Raw genomic sequence first — 13,776 nt, forward strand, 5'->3', positions numbered from 1 at the left:
TCTGCCTACTTGCCTGCCTGTCCCAACGAAGGGCAGTCAGCATGATACCTGTCGAAACGTCCAGTCTTTTTAAATTGCAAAAGCTTCTCTCCAAAGCCAAAGCTTTCTTTTTTCCAGAAAAAAGCCTAAAGAAAAAATCTAGTGCTTGGATACTTGTATTGTTTCACCTGTGTGCGAAGGAAGGTTGAGACTCCATTTGGAGTTGGACTCAACTTGTCATGAGTTACTGTTAATCCTTATGTTAAAAAAACCACACACTGATTTTAACATAAGACAAACAACTTTAGGTAAGCATTATAAAGAAATATGAACTACTAGTAATGATGTTGAATCACTATTGAATTGTTGTCTTACCCAGTCAGCATTTTTTAAGTCGTCAAGATCTGTGCTGGATTCATCACTTGCCTCTTTGTCCATTTCTTGAATCTTCTTCAGATTCTGCCAATGAAAAGAAAATGAGTTGATAAATGAGTGGTGGTATTACTCTCAAGTAAAACTGAATCTTAATTTTGGATGTCTGTTGAATTACGTTGTTTAAGTATTCTACTGAATGTTTTATGACTTGAATAGCAATACTGTAAAAGAAACCTGAAATACTATTTGAGTGTATTTTTCTTTTTTGAAAAGTGGACCTTAAATGCTGGGAGAAAATCTTAAGTTTTGAGTATGAAAGTACTTTAGATAATTGCATGCCAGAGGAAAAACTATAGAAATTTTAAATATACCTAACTATATAACTTACTATAGAAATTTTAATATACCTAAAATTGGCATATGCATAGGAAAAAACCAAACAAACCTAGCAGGTCTGTTAAGCTACAACACCGAAAACGTTACCAACTTCGTAAGGATCCCATTCATACCAAGATTACTGTTTGTTGAATTCAAGACAGCTCATTTTTGTAGGAGAAATTCCCAGAAAGTTAATTGTGAGGAGAAATAAACTATGAGAAATCCTTTAAACTGAATAGTGACAGCTTTGCATATATATTGACATTAAGTAGTCTGTATAACATAGTTACAGATCCTGAAATCTGAGTAATAAAATCATGTAAGGAAGAAAAACAGATCTTTCAAAGTTAGAAAATGCTACTTATGAACAAGATCAGATCATGCAAATATGGAAAAGGTTGTCTGCAAAGGGGCAAAAAAAAAGCTTTCATACTAACAAGAATATGAAAAATGATTAAAAGTTACAGCAGACCAAAGAACAGGCAAGCCTGCACACAGACAAATGCAAGTGAAAGGTTGTGGCTTTACAGAAATCATTTTATACACATATGCATATTCAAAATGCTATTTTTTTGTTTAATTCTGTATTGAAATGTCCTGGAATCAGCAGTACAAACAAATTCTCAACACTCACTTTTACAGAGAGTTTTCCAGGAAATCTTTGACAATGTTTAATTTGATCTGTTATTCTAAGTGCTCACTAATGCATTCGAAATGGGTGGTTAAATCCTCTGCTAACTAATTGTTTATTTTATGAAACTAAAGCAACAGGTCAGAGGCCAGACAGATGTATTTATTTATCAAAAATCTTCTTCTCACTTTTTAAGCACCCAAGCTCTTCCTGAAAGGGGGCTGTGGTGAGGCGGGTGTTGGTCTCTTCTCCCAAGTAACTAGCAATAGGACAAGAGGAAATGGCCTCAAGTTGCGCCAGGGGAGGTTTAGGCTGGATATTAGGAAAAATTTCTTTACTGAGAGTGGTCAGGCATTGGAACAGGCTGCCCAGGGAGTTGGTGGGGTCACCATCACTGGAAGTATTCAAAAAACATGTAGACGTGGCACTTCAGGACATGGTTTAGTGGGCATGGTGGTGCTGGGTTGACGGTTGGACTTGATGATCTTAGAGGTCTTTTCCAACCTTAATGATCCTGTGATTCTGTGATTTAATGGAACTGAACAATCAGTCTCAATTTAGCTTTTGAGCTTCCCAGAAAACTTAAAAAGAAGCATATTTTGTAAAAAAAAATTTTCCTGGAAGTAGTTCCAAAACTTCCAACATTTCAGTAGAAGAAATGGAAGCACTGGAAGAGTGCTTAACCTGCACATTTAACAGAGTGTGAGTATCTACCAAACCTGGTTACAGAGATAGCACATGTGAGTCAGCCACCACAGAGGTTTTGGAAAGAGAGCAGACGGGTTATTTATTGTCTTATTTAAGTAACACACTTGATTTCATATCAAAGAAGAAACACTACCATTGGGCTATAAAAATAAAATACAGAATTTACAGGAAGACTCTAAAAAAAACCATAAATCACCTACACTACAGAAGCATATATATCACGGGACAACATGGGAACATTTTAGCATGACCTGCAGTATCACCACAGGATACCCAACTGGGAAAGAACATCTTTATGGAAACTTGTATTGGTCCTGTCACTGCAGTCAGCATTCAGTCTGACACTTACAGGCAATCACCCTTTTCCAAGGGAAAAAAAAAAAAGAAAAATGGAAAGAACGAGTAACATGAAGGCCTCGCTTATGTGTATTTTGCCATCCAGGGTTTCTTCTTTTGTGTATCATATAGTTGCAGCAATCATTTCAAATGCAGTATCTATGAACTGTAAATTATTTGCTTTCTTGCAAACTGCTAACATTTATTGATAAACTGCAAAGTATAAAATCATTCTGATACTTTCTCTTTTTTCTCTTTGTAATCAAAAAGCTAACTTCAGTAAATGAGCTCACAACTGTCAGATTTGCTCCTCCTTTCCATACTGGAAGGTATACATTAATTTTTTAAAAATTAACATGTTCCAGCTGCTTAACCTTCACTTTGACTGTTCAACAAGATTTGTGGCAATTACCCATCTCAGCAACCATGTTCCTTACCTTACAGTTTACTGGGCTGGTTTATGCCCAAAGGCTCATGCCTTTGACTGACATAAATATTCCATGAAGCTAAAAAGATTACAACCTGTTTTTCTTAACAGCAGAAAATAAGAAGGGGAAAAAAAACCCAACCCTGAACAGCTGAAAGATTTTCCAAATAAGGGAACCATCTAATTAGTTTCTCTGGAACATAGCTGGAGGGGGAGTTTCTGCCCGAGAAAGCACAGGTGTAAGTGGTGTGGGCTACACTGGAGAGTTGCAAGAGCAAAAGCCGGCAGCCAAGAGGTAAGTCTCTCAAAGTGCAGTTTTATGACCCAAATGAGCTGATACAAGCGCAGGCTAGTGCCAAAGCTGGGCTCCTACTCTTCCCCAAACCAGCCAACTGCTCCAGCTGCTTCCCTCATACCAGCAGAGACCCACACTTTGCAGGGATAGTTTGCTCCCCTCCCCAGCACCCGGCTCAGACCCCCAGATGCAGCTCACCATGCAATTAGTGGGGAACAGGAGGAAAGGATTTCAATCATTACAGAAGTTAGAAAGCTTTAGGAATTGGGGAGAAAAAGCAGCAGCAAGTGCTTTATCCGTGCAGTCAGTGCTTAAGGCAGGCTGCTTTAATCCTTCTCCATCTGTCAGGTGCTGCTTAGGAAGGAATAAATTCACTGTGACAAATGATTACATTTAAACTTCTAGACTAAATGAAATATTATCATTTCCCTCCAGCACCCCCAGCCAGCATCAGTGGGTTTCGCATCTGTTGCGATTGTAAATTATAGAAACCAACACATTTACAATAGAAGAGACCATTTCTCAGAACTTAACCGTGATCCAAAACCTGCAAGTAACCTCGGTGGCTGTAGCCACTTGTTCTTACCCTTGGGACAACGGCTTAAGAAAAGCTATTACAGTATAATATATGGTCTAAATGAGTTTCCATTTCAGAAAGCAGAAACATCATAAAAGGGTTTTTCTAAACGATCCCAGAACCTCAGACCCATACCACAGACCTGATTTACCTATTACAGCCTGGGCGTACATTCAGGAAATAAGGGTCAGATATGTAGGAAGTGAGTGTTTCAACAGCTTTGGCTTTTTTTAAACCATTAAAGCATTTGGTCATTTTTTTAAAAAAAACTGCGGTTTGTGACAAAAGCTAGTAATAAAAACACCAAACGTCTTGCTGCACTATTAAAAGCAGGCAGTTGATTTGCTGCTGCTGCTGCGTGTCCCACATTTGAGACACGCTCTCCTGTGCTCAGTGACAGATGGGAGTTTATATAAGGCACTTGTCAGCACAGCGTCAAAGACTGACTTCCACAAAATGCTCTCTAAAACGCAGCATTTTAATGAAGACGGTATTCTTGGGAATCCAGAGCTGGACTTTGTCTTTCACCAGTTGCAGAACACAGTCTACTGCAGTTCCCCGTTTATATTCTTAATTAGGAATCATTTGTTCACTGATGCAAGTAATTCTTACGCTGCTATCTGTGAAACTAATAAAATATTCTTGCACCTTTTAAAAATTTAAAAATACATATTTTTTTAATTCAATTAAAAAATATATAATTTAAAAATATATAACCTGGACATCAGGGAAAAACTGCTTTTATATATTCAGCTATCCAACTTGGGTTTAAATTCCAAGGGCTTGGCCAGCGGCATTACTCTAGTCTTTTGAAAAGACCCAAACCCCATTTAATTCAAACGTGGGAATAGGATCAGTTAAATCAGTCCCTGAAAAACCTCTCGTGTGGATATCAGACAAAGTTCTTCATCTATAGTATGGGTCAATGCACTTCCCTCAGCTCTAGAAAGGGCAATAGTCACCCTGCTGCTCAACATAACCGTTTAAGCAGCAGCAAAAAACCTCAAACCAAGTGCATGTAACATTTATTGAATGACAGTGCCTGCATCACTTAAGAAAAACAAAAAACAAAAACAAAAAACCCACAAAAACAAACCAGCAGCCTTTTCTCTTATTGAAGTTCCTAAATTGAGGGATTAACATGATGCGGCTGCAAGCCTGACAACACCACAGTTGCAAATGTGGAGTCACTGGAAGCCTGGAAGTATAGGCAAAAGTGAAGTTATGTGCAGAAAAGTTTATGAATCAATCTCTTTCTCCAGCTGTGCTTTCTGACAATCCAAGCAGCAGGGTATTTAACAGCTTTTACAGTCACAAGACTATTAAGAGTAACTTGGCTAATGACCGTATTTCCAAAATAAGTTAGCCATTAACATTGTTGAGGTATCTATTAACTACCTCCGTTATCATATTTTGTACAAATAATATACCAGTATAGCCATGTTAAATGGAAAGTAACACTTGACTTTTTTAATTAACTGTTTTCCAATGGCATCTTTGCATGGCATGAAACTAGGAAAAAAAGAAAGGAACTATTTCATTTCTACTCATGTACTTAATTAGAATTTGTATGTTTACATTTTCATACAGATCAGATTGAAATATATCCAGGCAGACTGAAAGAATTATGTTTTTACATCAGAAAGGACAGAAATGAAAGGCAACATGATTTAAATGAACAGTATGAAGATGTTAGATTGGGAGCTTTATCTGTATTCTACCAAAAACTTAACTACAAGGCATACTGTGAATAATGAAATTATGGACAAGTTTTTGATAAGCATGGACTTTCACTGCAATCATAGATGTAGGCAATTATAAAATATACAAAGTCTTAATTAGTTTGGAAGGAATATTAATCTTGATGCTTTAGGGTGTACATCAATCTCTAAGAATTTTTGAGACATGAGTCAAACCTACTGTGGCAGATGATGACGCGTCTGCCTACTGGACATTTCTTGTATTTTAAGCTGGCCAGCTTTGGAGTGTCTTTTAGCACCAGCTGTGCCAGTTTTGGAGTTTATCACCCACAGCCCACTCACAAATGCTTAGCTCTGCTACAGGCTGGCATCACCAGATTTACTGGTACCACTCAAGAGACTCACAGAGCATTGGAGGTTGGAAGGGACCTCTGGAGGTCAGCTGGTCCAGCCTCCCTGCCTCCCAGAGCCAGCTGCCCAACACTGTGCCCGGGCAGCTTCTGAGTATCTCCAAGGATGGAGACTCCAGAGCCTCCCTGGGCCAGTGCTCGGTCATCCTCACAATAAAAAGTGTTCCTGATGTTCAGAAGGAACCTTCTCTGTTTCAGTTTGTGCCGATTGCCTCTGGCCCTGTCTTTGGGCACCACTGAAAAAAGCCTGGCTGTGTCCTCTTTTCACCCTTCCTTCAGGTATTTATAGACGTTAGTGAGATCCCCTGGAGCCTTCTCCTCCCCAGGCTAAACAGACTCAGGTCTCAGCCTGTCCTCAAATGCGAGATGCTCCAGGCCCTTCATTATCTTTGTGGCCCTTCGTTGGACTGTCTCCAGTATGTCCATGTCTCTCTTGTACTGGGGAGCCCAGAACTGGACCCAGCACTCCAGCTGTGGCCTCACCAGTGCTGAGCAGAGGGGAAGGATCACCTCCCTCAACCTGCAGGCAGCACAGGACACCATAAGGCTTCTTTGCGACAAGGGCACATTGCTGGCTCACTCAGCCATTAAGCACACGTGAAGCATTAACTCCAGTAGAAGGCAAGACTGGGCAGTGACAGGAAGCTGAAGGAGGACTAGGGCAGATATCCCCTCAGTAAAGCAGGTTCACAATGTGGATAGCAGACCAGGTGGATCCCTGGTCCAATCCAGAGCAGCAACTTCTGCATTCCTATGCTTGCACAGTCTCTCCCTGTCTCTCTCAGTCACCCTTCACACCATTTCTGAGCTATGTGCGTGACCTTTTCAGATACTCCACAGCAGGAACATTTGCTTTATCCCACGGACATCACTTATTTGTGCCTACAGTTCTGTCTATGCCTAGGTGAGAACAAAGGTGATCTCAATGATTTCTGGATGACCCTGAAAAAGATTAATCTTTTCTTTTATATGAGGTCTGTTCTTGGCAGATATTCAAACTATCTTCCCCCTTGCCACATATGCATGCGTTTCCTCCACCTCGTTGACCATTTTTCCCCACAGACAATCAAAAAAAGAAAAAAAGGATAGATCCCCTTTTTGTGGAATTTTCCTATTGCGATTTTAAAAGCTCACTGCTTGAGATAAAGAAACAAGCTGTATTCCATTTTTGTCATCAGCTGTGAATGCTTAAACAGCAGGACACAGAGTTAGGAGGTCCTGGCCCATCAGAAGACTACTTCTGGATGGCAGCAGATGGTACTGATCTGCAGCAAGGGCACCTTTCACAGAGCCTGAGCAGCATACAGACGCTGCCAGCAAGCTACAAAAACACCCCAGTGAACTTGCTAGAAAAACTTCACGTTGCAAAAAGGTGCAAAGTTAGATCAGTTAATTTCAAGTGTACCTTTGGAGTTGCTGCTGCTATTCCACAGAAATACATATTTTACTACTGTTACTATATTTATTTTTATTTTTTTACTATTGCAATAGTAGTATCACATCTTTCTCAGCTGTGGCTTGAGTCCTGTCCTGTGCATTCACTGCATTAAACATTGCATTCTCTTTAAGAATGGAACTACCATCTCTGTCTGCAAGTCAGCTTTACTGCTGACCTTTCATACACAGGGAATCAGACTGGAAATAAAAACCACATGGCATCAAGTATATGACAAAGTGCCTGAAACATTTTATTTGACATCCATTGAGATGACCTGAACAGCTCACTCATTGCTTCATCATTTCTGATTAATGCACACACCCAAATGCATGCCAACATAACCCTTCCTGAAACCACGCTCCATTTGTTATATGACAGTGATGTTCACATGATAGACTGGAGAGCAGATGACTCCTCAGTATATGTATTAGTAACAAAACATATTACAACCCTATAGGCCTAACCCTTCTGCCTCCTGATCTATCCCTCATGAAATTCTATAACTTTCAATGTAGTTTCTATAGTGCCAAACTAAAAACAGCATCATAGCAATATTTCTTCTGCCTCTTTCATGGTTTATTTCCCTTCTAAACCCGTCCTGGGCTGTAAGATAGGTCAGATTTGGTCCACTCCCAGCAAGTGTATTTCTGCAGATAAAAATTCTCCCTCTTTCACTACAATACCTTGTTGGCTGTTTGAGGGCCTACTGAGCAAAAAATATGAACATCACATACCTGGGAAACAGACACCCACATGCCATCCAGTGGCCCTAGAAGGAATCCAAGGCATTTCAAAGTAATTTTTATTGATAGGAAAGTTATTTTAAGTGATTTTACAGGATTTTTCCCCCCTTTTTAGTGTTTTTAATTTCGTTTTGATCTAACATCCACAACTGTGTCTAGGTCTGAGGGATTCTAAAGAAAGATCTCCAAATAAAGCTGTCAGATTTTGAAATGAACTAACAGTTTAAAATTCCTGGCATCTTTAGTGTCACAAACACAATATTATACAGTGTAAATTTTTTTTTAATTGGAGCTGATGTATGTAATTTGGGGTTTTTCCCCAGTTATCTGCCAATGCAATCACCACAAACTCATGACAACAAAAAGGCCTTACTGAAATGCTAAGTGTTTCTCTCCTTCATACACAATGCTCATATGACAATAACAAAAGGGAAAGAGAAAGAAATTTATTGATTTGAATTGTGTTTAACCATATTCATAATGAATTAAGATTCTTCTATGTATTTGCAAGAGAGAGGAGCATATAAACAATACCACAGTTTTTACTGGTACAAACCTAGCGTGATCACATGATTCCTGCTTGCCTCAAGTATAAACTATAGAGGTCATTTTAAAATCGTGTACCAAGATTTACAGCATTCCACCTTGTATTTTCTTCATACCATTTTTTTTTTTGTACGCCACATTATTTTCAAAATGAAATACATTCCAAATCTATAGTTGGATAAAAGCTATAAGCAAGGATCAATCGCATCATAAAACCAAAGTATCCAGATTCCAAAAGCTGCCTGCAAGATAATTTTCTTGGTCACATCTTGTATGCCTACTGGGGGACTGATGCAGAGTAAAATGAAATCAAAAGATCAAAATTCTGGCCTGGTTAGGTGCAGCAATAAAAGTCTTACTGATTTCAGGAGGGCCAAAATTCCATCTACGAAGATTACTTCCTTTGACCCAAATGTGCTTTCCATCAATCCCTAATAGCCTTTGAAAGGCAAATAGTTTCTTTCATTTGGGATTAACTCATAATATGGTGTGATCAGATGTTGTTGGGTTTTTATGTCCGATTACAAGGTGATTAAATAATTTGCAAATTCAAGACACTCCTCTACTTTTAAAACAAATTTTAAAAAACCTACTGTTAAGACTTAGTTTCAAATGGCTATAAACCACAATATTTTACTTTGACAGTGACAACAGAGATGCCTTATTACTGCTTACTGTGGCCAAAATGTTCAAGAACTGCTGGAAACAATTCCTCTCTGAGCAGAAAGAAGAACTCCAAAGGGTATTATCTTTGATCCTCAACATGGACTTTGCAATAGCTGTTAGATGAGGTGTTTCTAGCACAGGTCCCTCAATTAGTATATCCAGTGGTTAGAGCACTAAGGAGCAGTCAAAAGCCAAGATGTGAAATTAATGATGTCAAGGTTCAGGAGACAGATTTAGCACAGAGACACTGTATCCTGTCTGTACAGGGGCATTGGAGGCAGATGCACCGTAACACAGGCACTTCAGGAAAAAAAGTGGCTCTTTAGCCATGCTGACACTGTCAAAATTATCTTTGTATGACACTGCTTCTGTTCAAAGATTGCTTTCATTTTGAGTAGGAGTGGAGGAAAAGTGGAGGTGAAACTTGACCCTGTGCAACAGAAAACCATCTCTGAAGGATTCTTCCCCTTGGACAGATGCATCTCAACTGGGAAGGAAAGACAGCATCAGCCTCTTATGCCTCTGACTGGTTTGCATCTTCCACCACCAGCATGAGGATAAAAGCTTTCTTGTGCTGCTCATCTGACCCTTTGATGAGGGCCATTAACCTGACAAGGAATGACTTTTTTTTTTTTTTTTTTTTTTGGCATTTGCTGTGTTTGTTTCCTAGAAGCCAGACAAAGGAAAACAGTGGGAGCATGTGTGCATGGGTGGAACAGCTCTGCCTCTTTCAGCAGCAAAATCTGTAGATCAGCCTGTAAAATCTTATCCTGCTTTTCAAAGGTACTGTAGATCTTGACTTACAAAAGAGAAGAAAATCCTTCAGGGATTTATTAAAAAGAAAAATCATGAAAGTGTCATTACTTGACAAGTTGGCTTTGGTGAAGAAACCAGCTTTAAGAAGGGTGTTGCCCTGCCCTGCCCTTCCCCTCACCCACCAGTTTTCCAATGTAACCAACACTGGCACTGTGTTAATACAATTGTTGATGGAACCATTCTGCAGGCCAGATCACTGAAACTATCTTCATTAAAAATCATCTGCCCACCCTCAAAGTTATTCTTCAGCCAGACCATTTAATTGCAGTGGTTCATAGGATGACCTTTCAGTCAACAGTAAAGACCAAGCAGGCAGTGAACATAAGCATCACGACCTACACACAGAAATTTTTCCTTTTTTAAGTTGGCTCTGCTGTGAAGCATGTGTGACAGACGAACAAGCCAATCATACATCAAAGGTAAGGGAAGCTACTGACTGGGGGCAAAATATGAGCAAGAAGAATCTCGGATAATTCTCAGCCAAAGACAAGGCATGAGGAGGAGCTGAGAAATAATAGGCAAAGCTCTGTCGCTTCACAACGTCCCTGAAACAGCAGAGAAGTTAGAGTCAAATACATTGCATATATACATGCAGGAATAGATGCACTGTGTAACTCTCCAGGAAAAACTTCTCTTTTACTCCCAAATAGACTAGTTGCAATGAATACCATTTCTGCAAGACATCTGTAAATGGCTGCAGGCCAAAAGAAAAAAAACCTCAGCTGCAAAACTGCTCCCCTGAACACTACAGATAATTTCCTCAAGCATCTGACATTCACTACTGGCTGGGTACAGAAGTGATTTTGTAAGCCTAATTCACACACTAATGAGATCAAAAGCAGAAAACATTCTCAGACTGCTTACCTCTTTTGCACTTTTAATTTTGGCCAAGAAAGTGTACAGTTCCATTGTTTCAGCAAATAGAGCCCGACATACTGCTTGGTAGTGGTTCGGCGCCTCTGATCGGGTTGGCAGGTGGGCAGCACACAACTAGAGAGAAAAATAAATAGCAATATCAAAATGATGCCCCATTGCTTTCAACAATGCCACAGAGCATGAGATAACATGAAAGCAACTGCAATGGACTATTTAGGGCACAAAAATCCATGAGACATTTAAGTTTAGGCAGAAATTGGTGTGTATTTTCCAAACCTTCTGCTGTCATTTATTTTATCAGAAGAGTTCCACAAGGACAGTAAGAGAACTGATTGACCACGTTCTGGAAAACTCTGAAAACCAAGACATTGTTTGTTTTTTTTTTTTTAGTAATGAAAAGGCAAACAACCCCAAAACCCCCCAAACCAAACAAAAAAAAAACCCAAACAAAAAACCCCAAACAAAAACCAAGACATAGCTGTGAAGGGGAAAAAAGCAATCTTGCAGTACCAAATTTGGGGAAAACGTACTTAATTCAAACCAGCTTTAACAGGAAGTGTTGTTTAGCTTCCTATGAATGTGGAAGAGGAGCGTATCCCTACTGATTTATGAAAGGATGGAAGGTGAAGCAAGGAAAAAAGTGTAATCGTCAAGCTGAAACTCTGATTTAATTTATTTCAAGCAGTACAAAGATTTTAAAAATCAGCAAGAGCCATGGAAGTGCAGGCTTATTGCTTCACCATTCCTGAACATTTCCAGACACAGGCACAGCTAATGTAAAGAAACACTGACAGATGTTTTCATACACACTAAACCTGCAAAACACTGAAAGCCTACTCACATCACTAATAATCATTCGAAACTACTGTTAAGCGGCCAGTGTGGCATTGCTTTTAGAATAAAACATGCAGCTCCCACTTCCAACAAGAGACGTTTCACTGAAACCAGCCTTTATGTTTCAGACAGAGAACCTGAATTGTATGAGCAACATCCAGCTTCCTGAACACGAACATACAGCTTCTACTATCGTAGAATACCTCAGCACTGACCTAATAGTTGGAGTATCTTTTTCACCTGAGTCAAATCCATCACCTGTAAGCATGTGTCTGGGAAATCTTGGTTGGCAACAGACAGAACAAAATAACATCCATAGTGTGTTCCCTAAAAAGTTTTAAATCAAAAAAACTCCGAAGCTGAAACTAGAGCACCCATATCATATATCATATAGATGTATATATTAAAACAAAACAAAATCTTAACCAAGGCCTTAAAATTTGTCCTGATACTGTGGTTTTATAGTAGCTATTTATTATAAATATAGCTGTATTTATTTAGCTCTATAGAGCTAAAACTAAGAACAATCCAAAACCTGAGGCAGTAGGTGGCTATGCTCAGATCTCCAGAACTAAAGCTTGAGACAAAAGCCTCTTTAGGAGAAGAGTCCTTAATTAGCCTAGTGGCATATTTGTCTAAATCTCTCCTGTTATTACAGTGAACGCTACGGTTACAAGGGGCACAATTCATGTAAAGCTCGGGCTGCTTTTTCATATTGCTTTCAATTTGATTTAAATCCACACTGCCACTAAAAGGTGTGGTCCTGTGGCCTCCAGCTGTAGGCGTCCGCTGATGCCCTTATGCTGGCACCGGAGTTCGTGCCCTAGCTCAGAAAGGATTACTCACCTGGACAAAAATGAACAATGTGAGGGAAGCGGAGCAGGAGACAAGTACTCTTCACGGTGCAGACACACGCGTATTAGCGCGGGCAGAAAGGAGCAAGGGGAACATGCTGCCAGAGTGGGGAAAGGGAGGAAGGAGCTGAAGAATTGCTTTTGGTTGCAGTCAGATTTAGATTGGCTCAATCTCATTGACAAGTTGCTTTCTAAGGCCATAGGCTCCTTGTTATCTTTTATTTCTTCCAGTTAGTATAACAATACAGAGTTCAGTGGTCAGATGTGGTCAACTTCTTTGATAAATTTTTACAAGCACAATTTGGACTCCTGCAATATCCTATTCCGATTATTGTACACACATATACGTCTCCTTTTAGTCGTAAAAAAGAATATATATAAGGAAAGTTTATATGTGTATTTTCCTTCCTTCCTATATACTTTCCTTATATATAGCGAATGCAAGGCAAACATGTTCACAAAACTGCTCTTGATTCCTCCCTTTCAAATTTTATACTGCTTTATGATGATGGCCAAAATTTTCTTACTCTCTTCAAATTTATTTCTGGATAATCACAAGCACATAGTTGACAGAAAAAAACCCTACCACTTTTTCTTCTTTTTAATTTCTTTCGTCTTCCTTTTTCTTTCCCCCTCCCCCCCCCCTTTTTTTCTTTTTTTCTTTTATTTCCTTTTTAACAAATCATATCATCTCCTTTGCAGGTAAAGGGAGCAAAACCAAAATAGATGCACCTCCAACGTGTGCTACAGTGACTGTGCATACCACAAAGATAGAAGCTATTAAATATTTCCCTTGACTTAATGAAAAATTTAGAACATTTAAAAGACCAAATTCTGAGTATGGTTAATTTGTGTTCCTTTCTCTCAATAACTAATCATGTCCTTACCTGCCTTACTATGTTTTCAGTAAGCTATTTGTGGTTATTAATTATAGTACAGATAAAAAGGGGTTCATTCTAAAATACACCACTTACAGAATAACAATAACTATAAGAATAATAACAAGAGCAATTTTGAAAAGGTCATAAAATGGTACAAGTCTTCACAGCTGAGAATAAAATTTTATTATTATACAGATTGCAGACAGGTTTTGAAGAACGCTTTTTTCTTTATTTAGAAGCATGTTAATTAGCAACAATTTGCATCAAATATTGAGAAAGTCAATGAAATGCAGCAGTGGCAAGTTC

At 39.0% G+C, this 13,776-nt stretch overlaps 1 protein-coding gene across 1 annotated transcript in view; it reads right to left on the bottom strand.

Moving 5' to 3' along the window:
- The window catches only part of SPIRE1 (spire type actin nucleation factor 1), a gene marked incomplete at both ends in the record, with an annotated part of 125,301 nt that overhangs the window by 31,664 nt on the left and 79,861 nt on the right, over positions 1-13,776 (bottom strand). The window contains 2 exons of the mRNA XM_082014809.1: positions 355-438; positions 10,890-11,015. Of these exons, the coding sequence (XP_081870935.1) occupies positions 355-438; positions 10,890-11,015 (210 nt within the window). The remainder of the gene's footprint in view (positions 1-354; positions 439-10,889; positions 11,016-13,776) is intronic.

Source organism: Phaethon aethereus (assembly GCF_964289735.1).
Source record: "Phaethon aethereus genome assembly, chromosome: 2".
NCBI classification, from domain to species: domain Eukaryota; kingdom Metazoa; phylum Chordata; class Aves; order Phaethontiformes; family Phaethontidae; genus Phaethon; species Phaethon aethereus.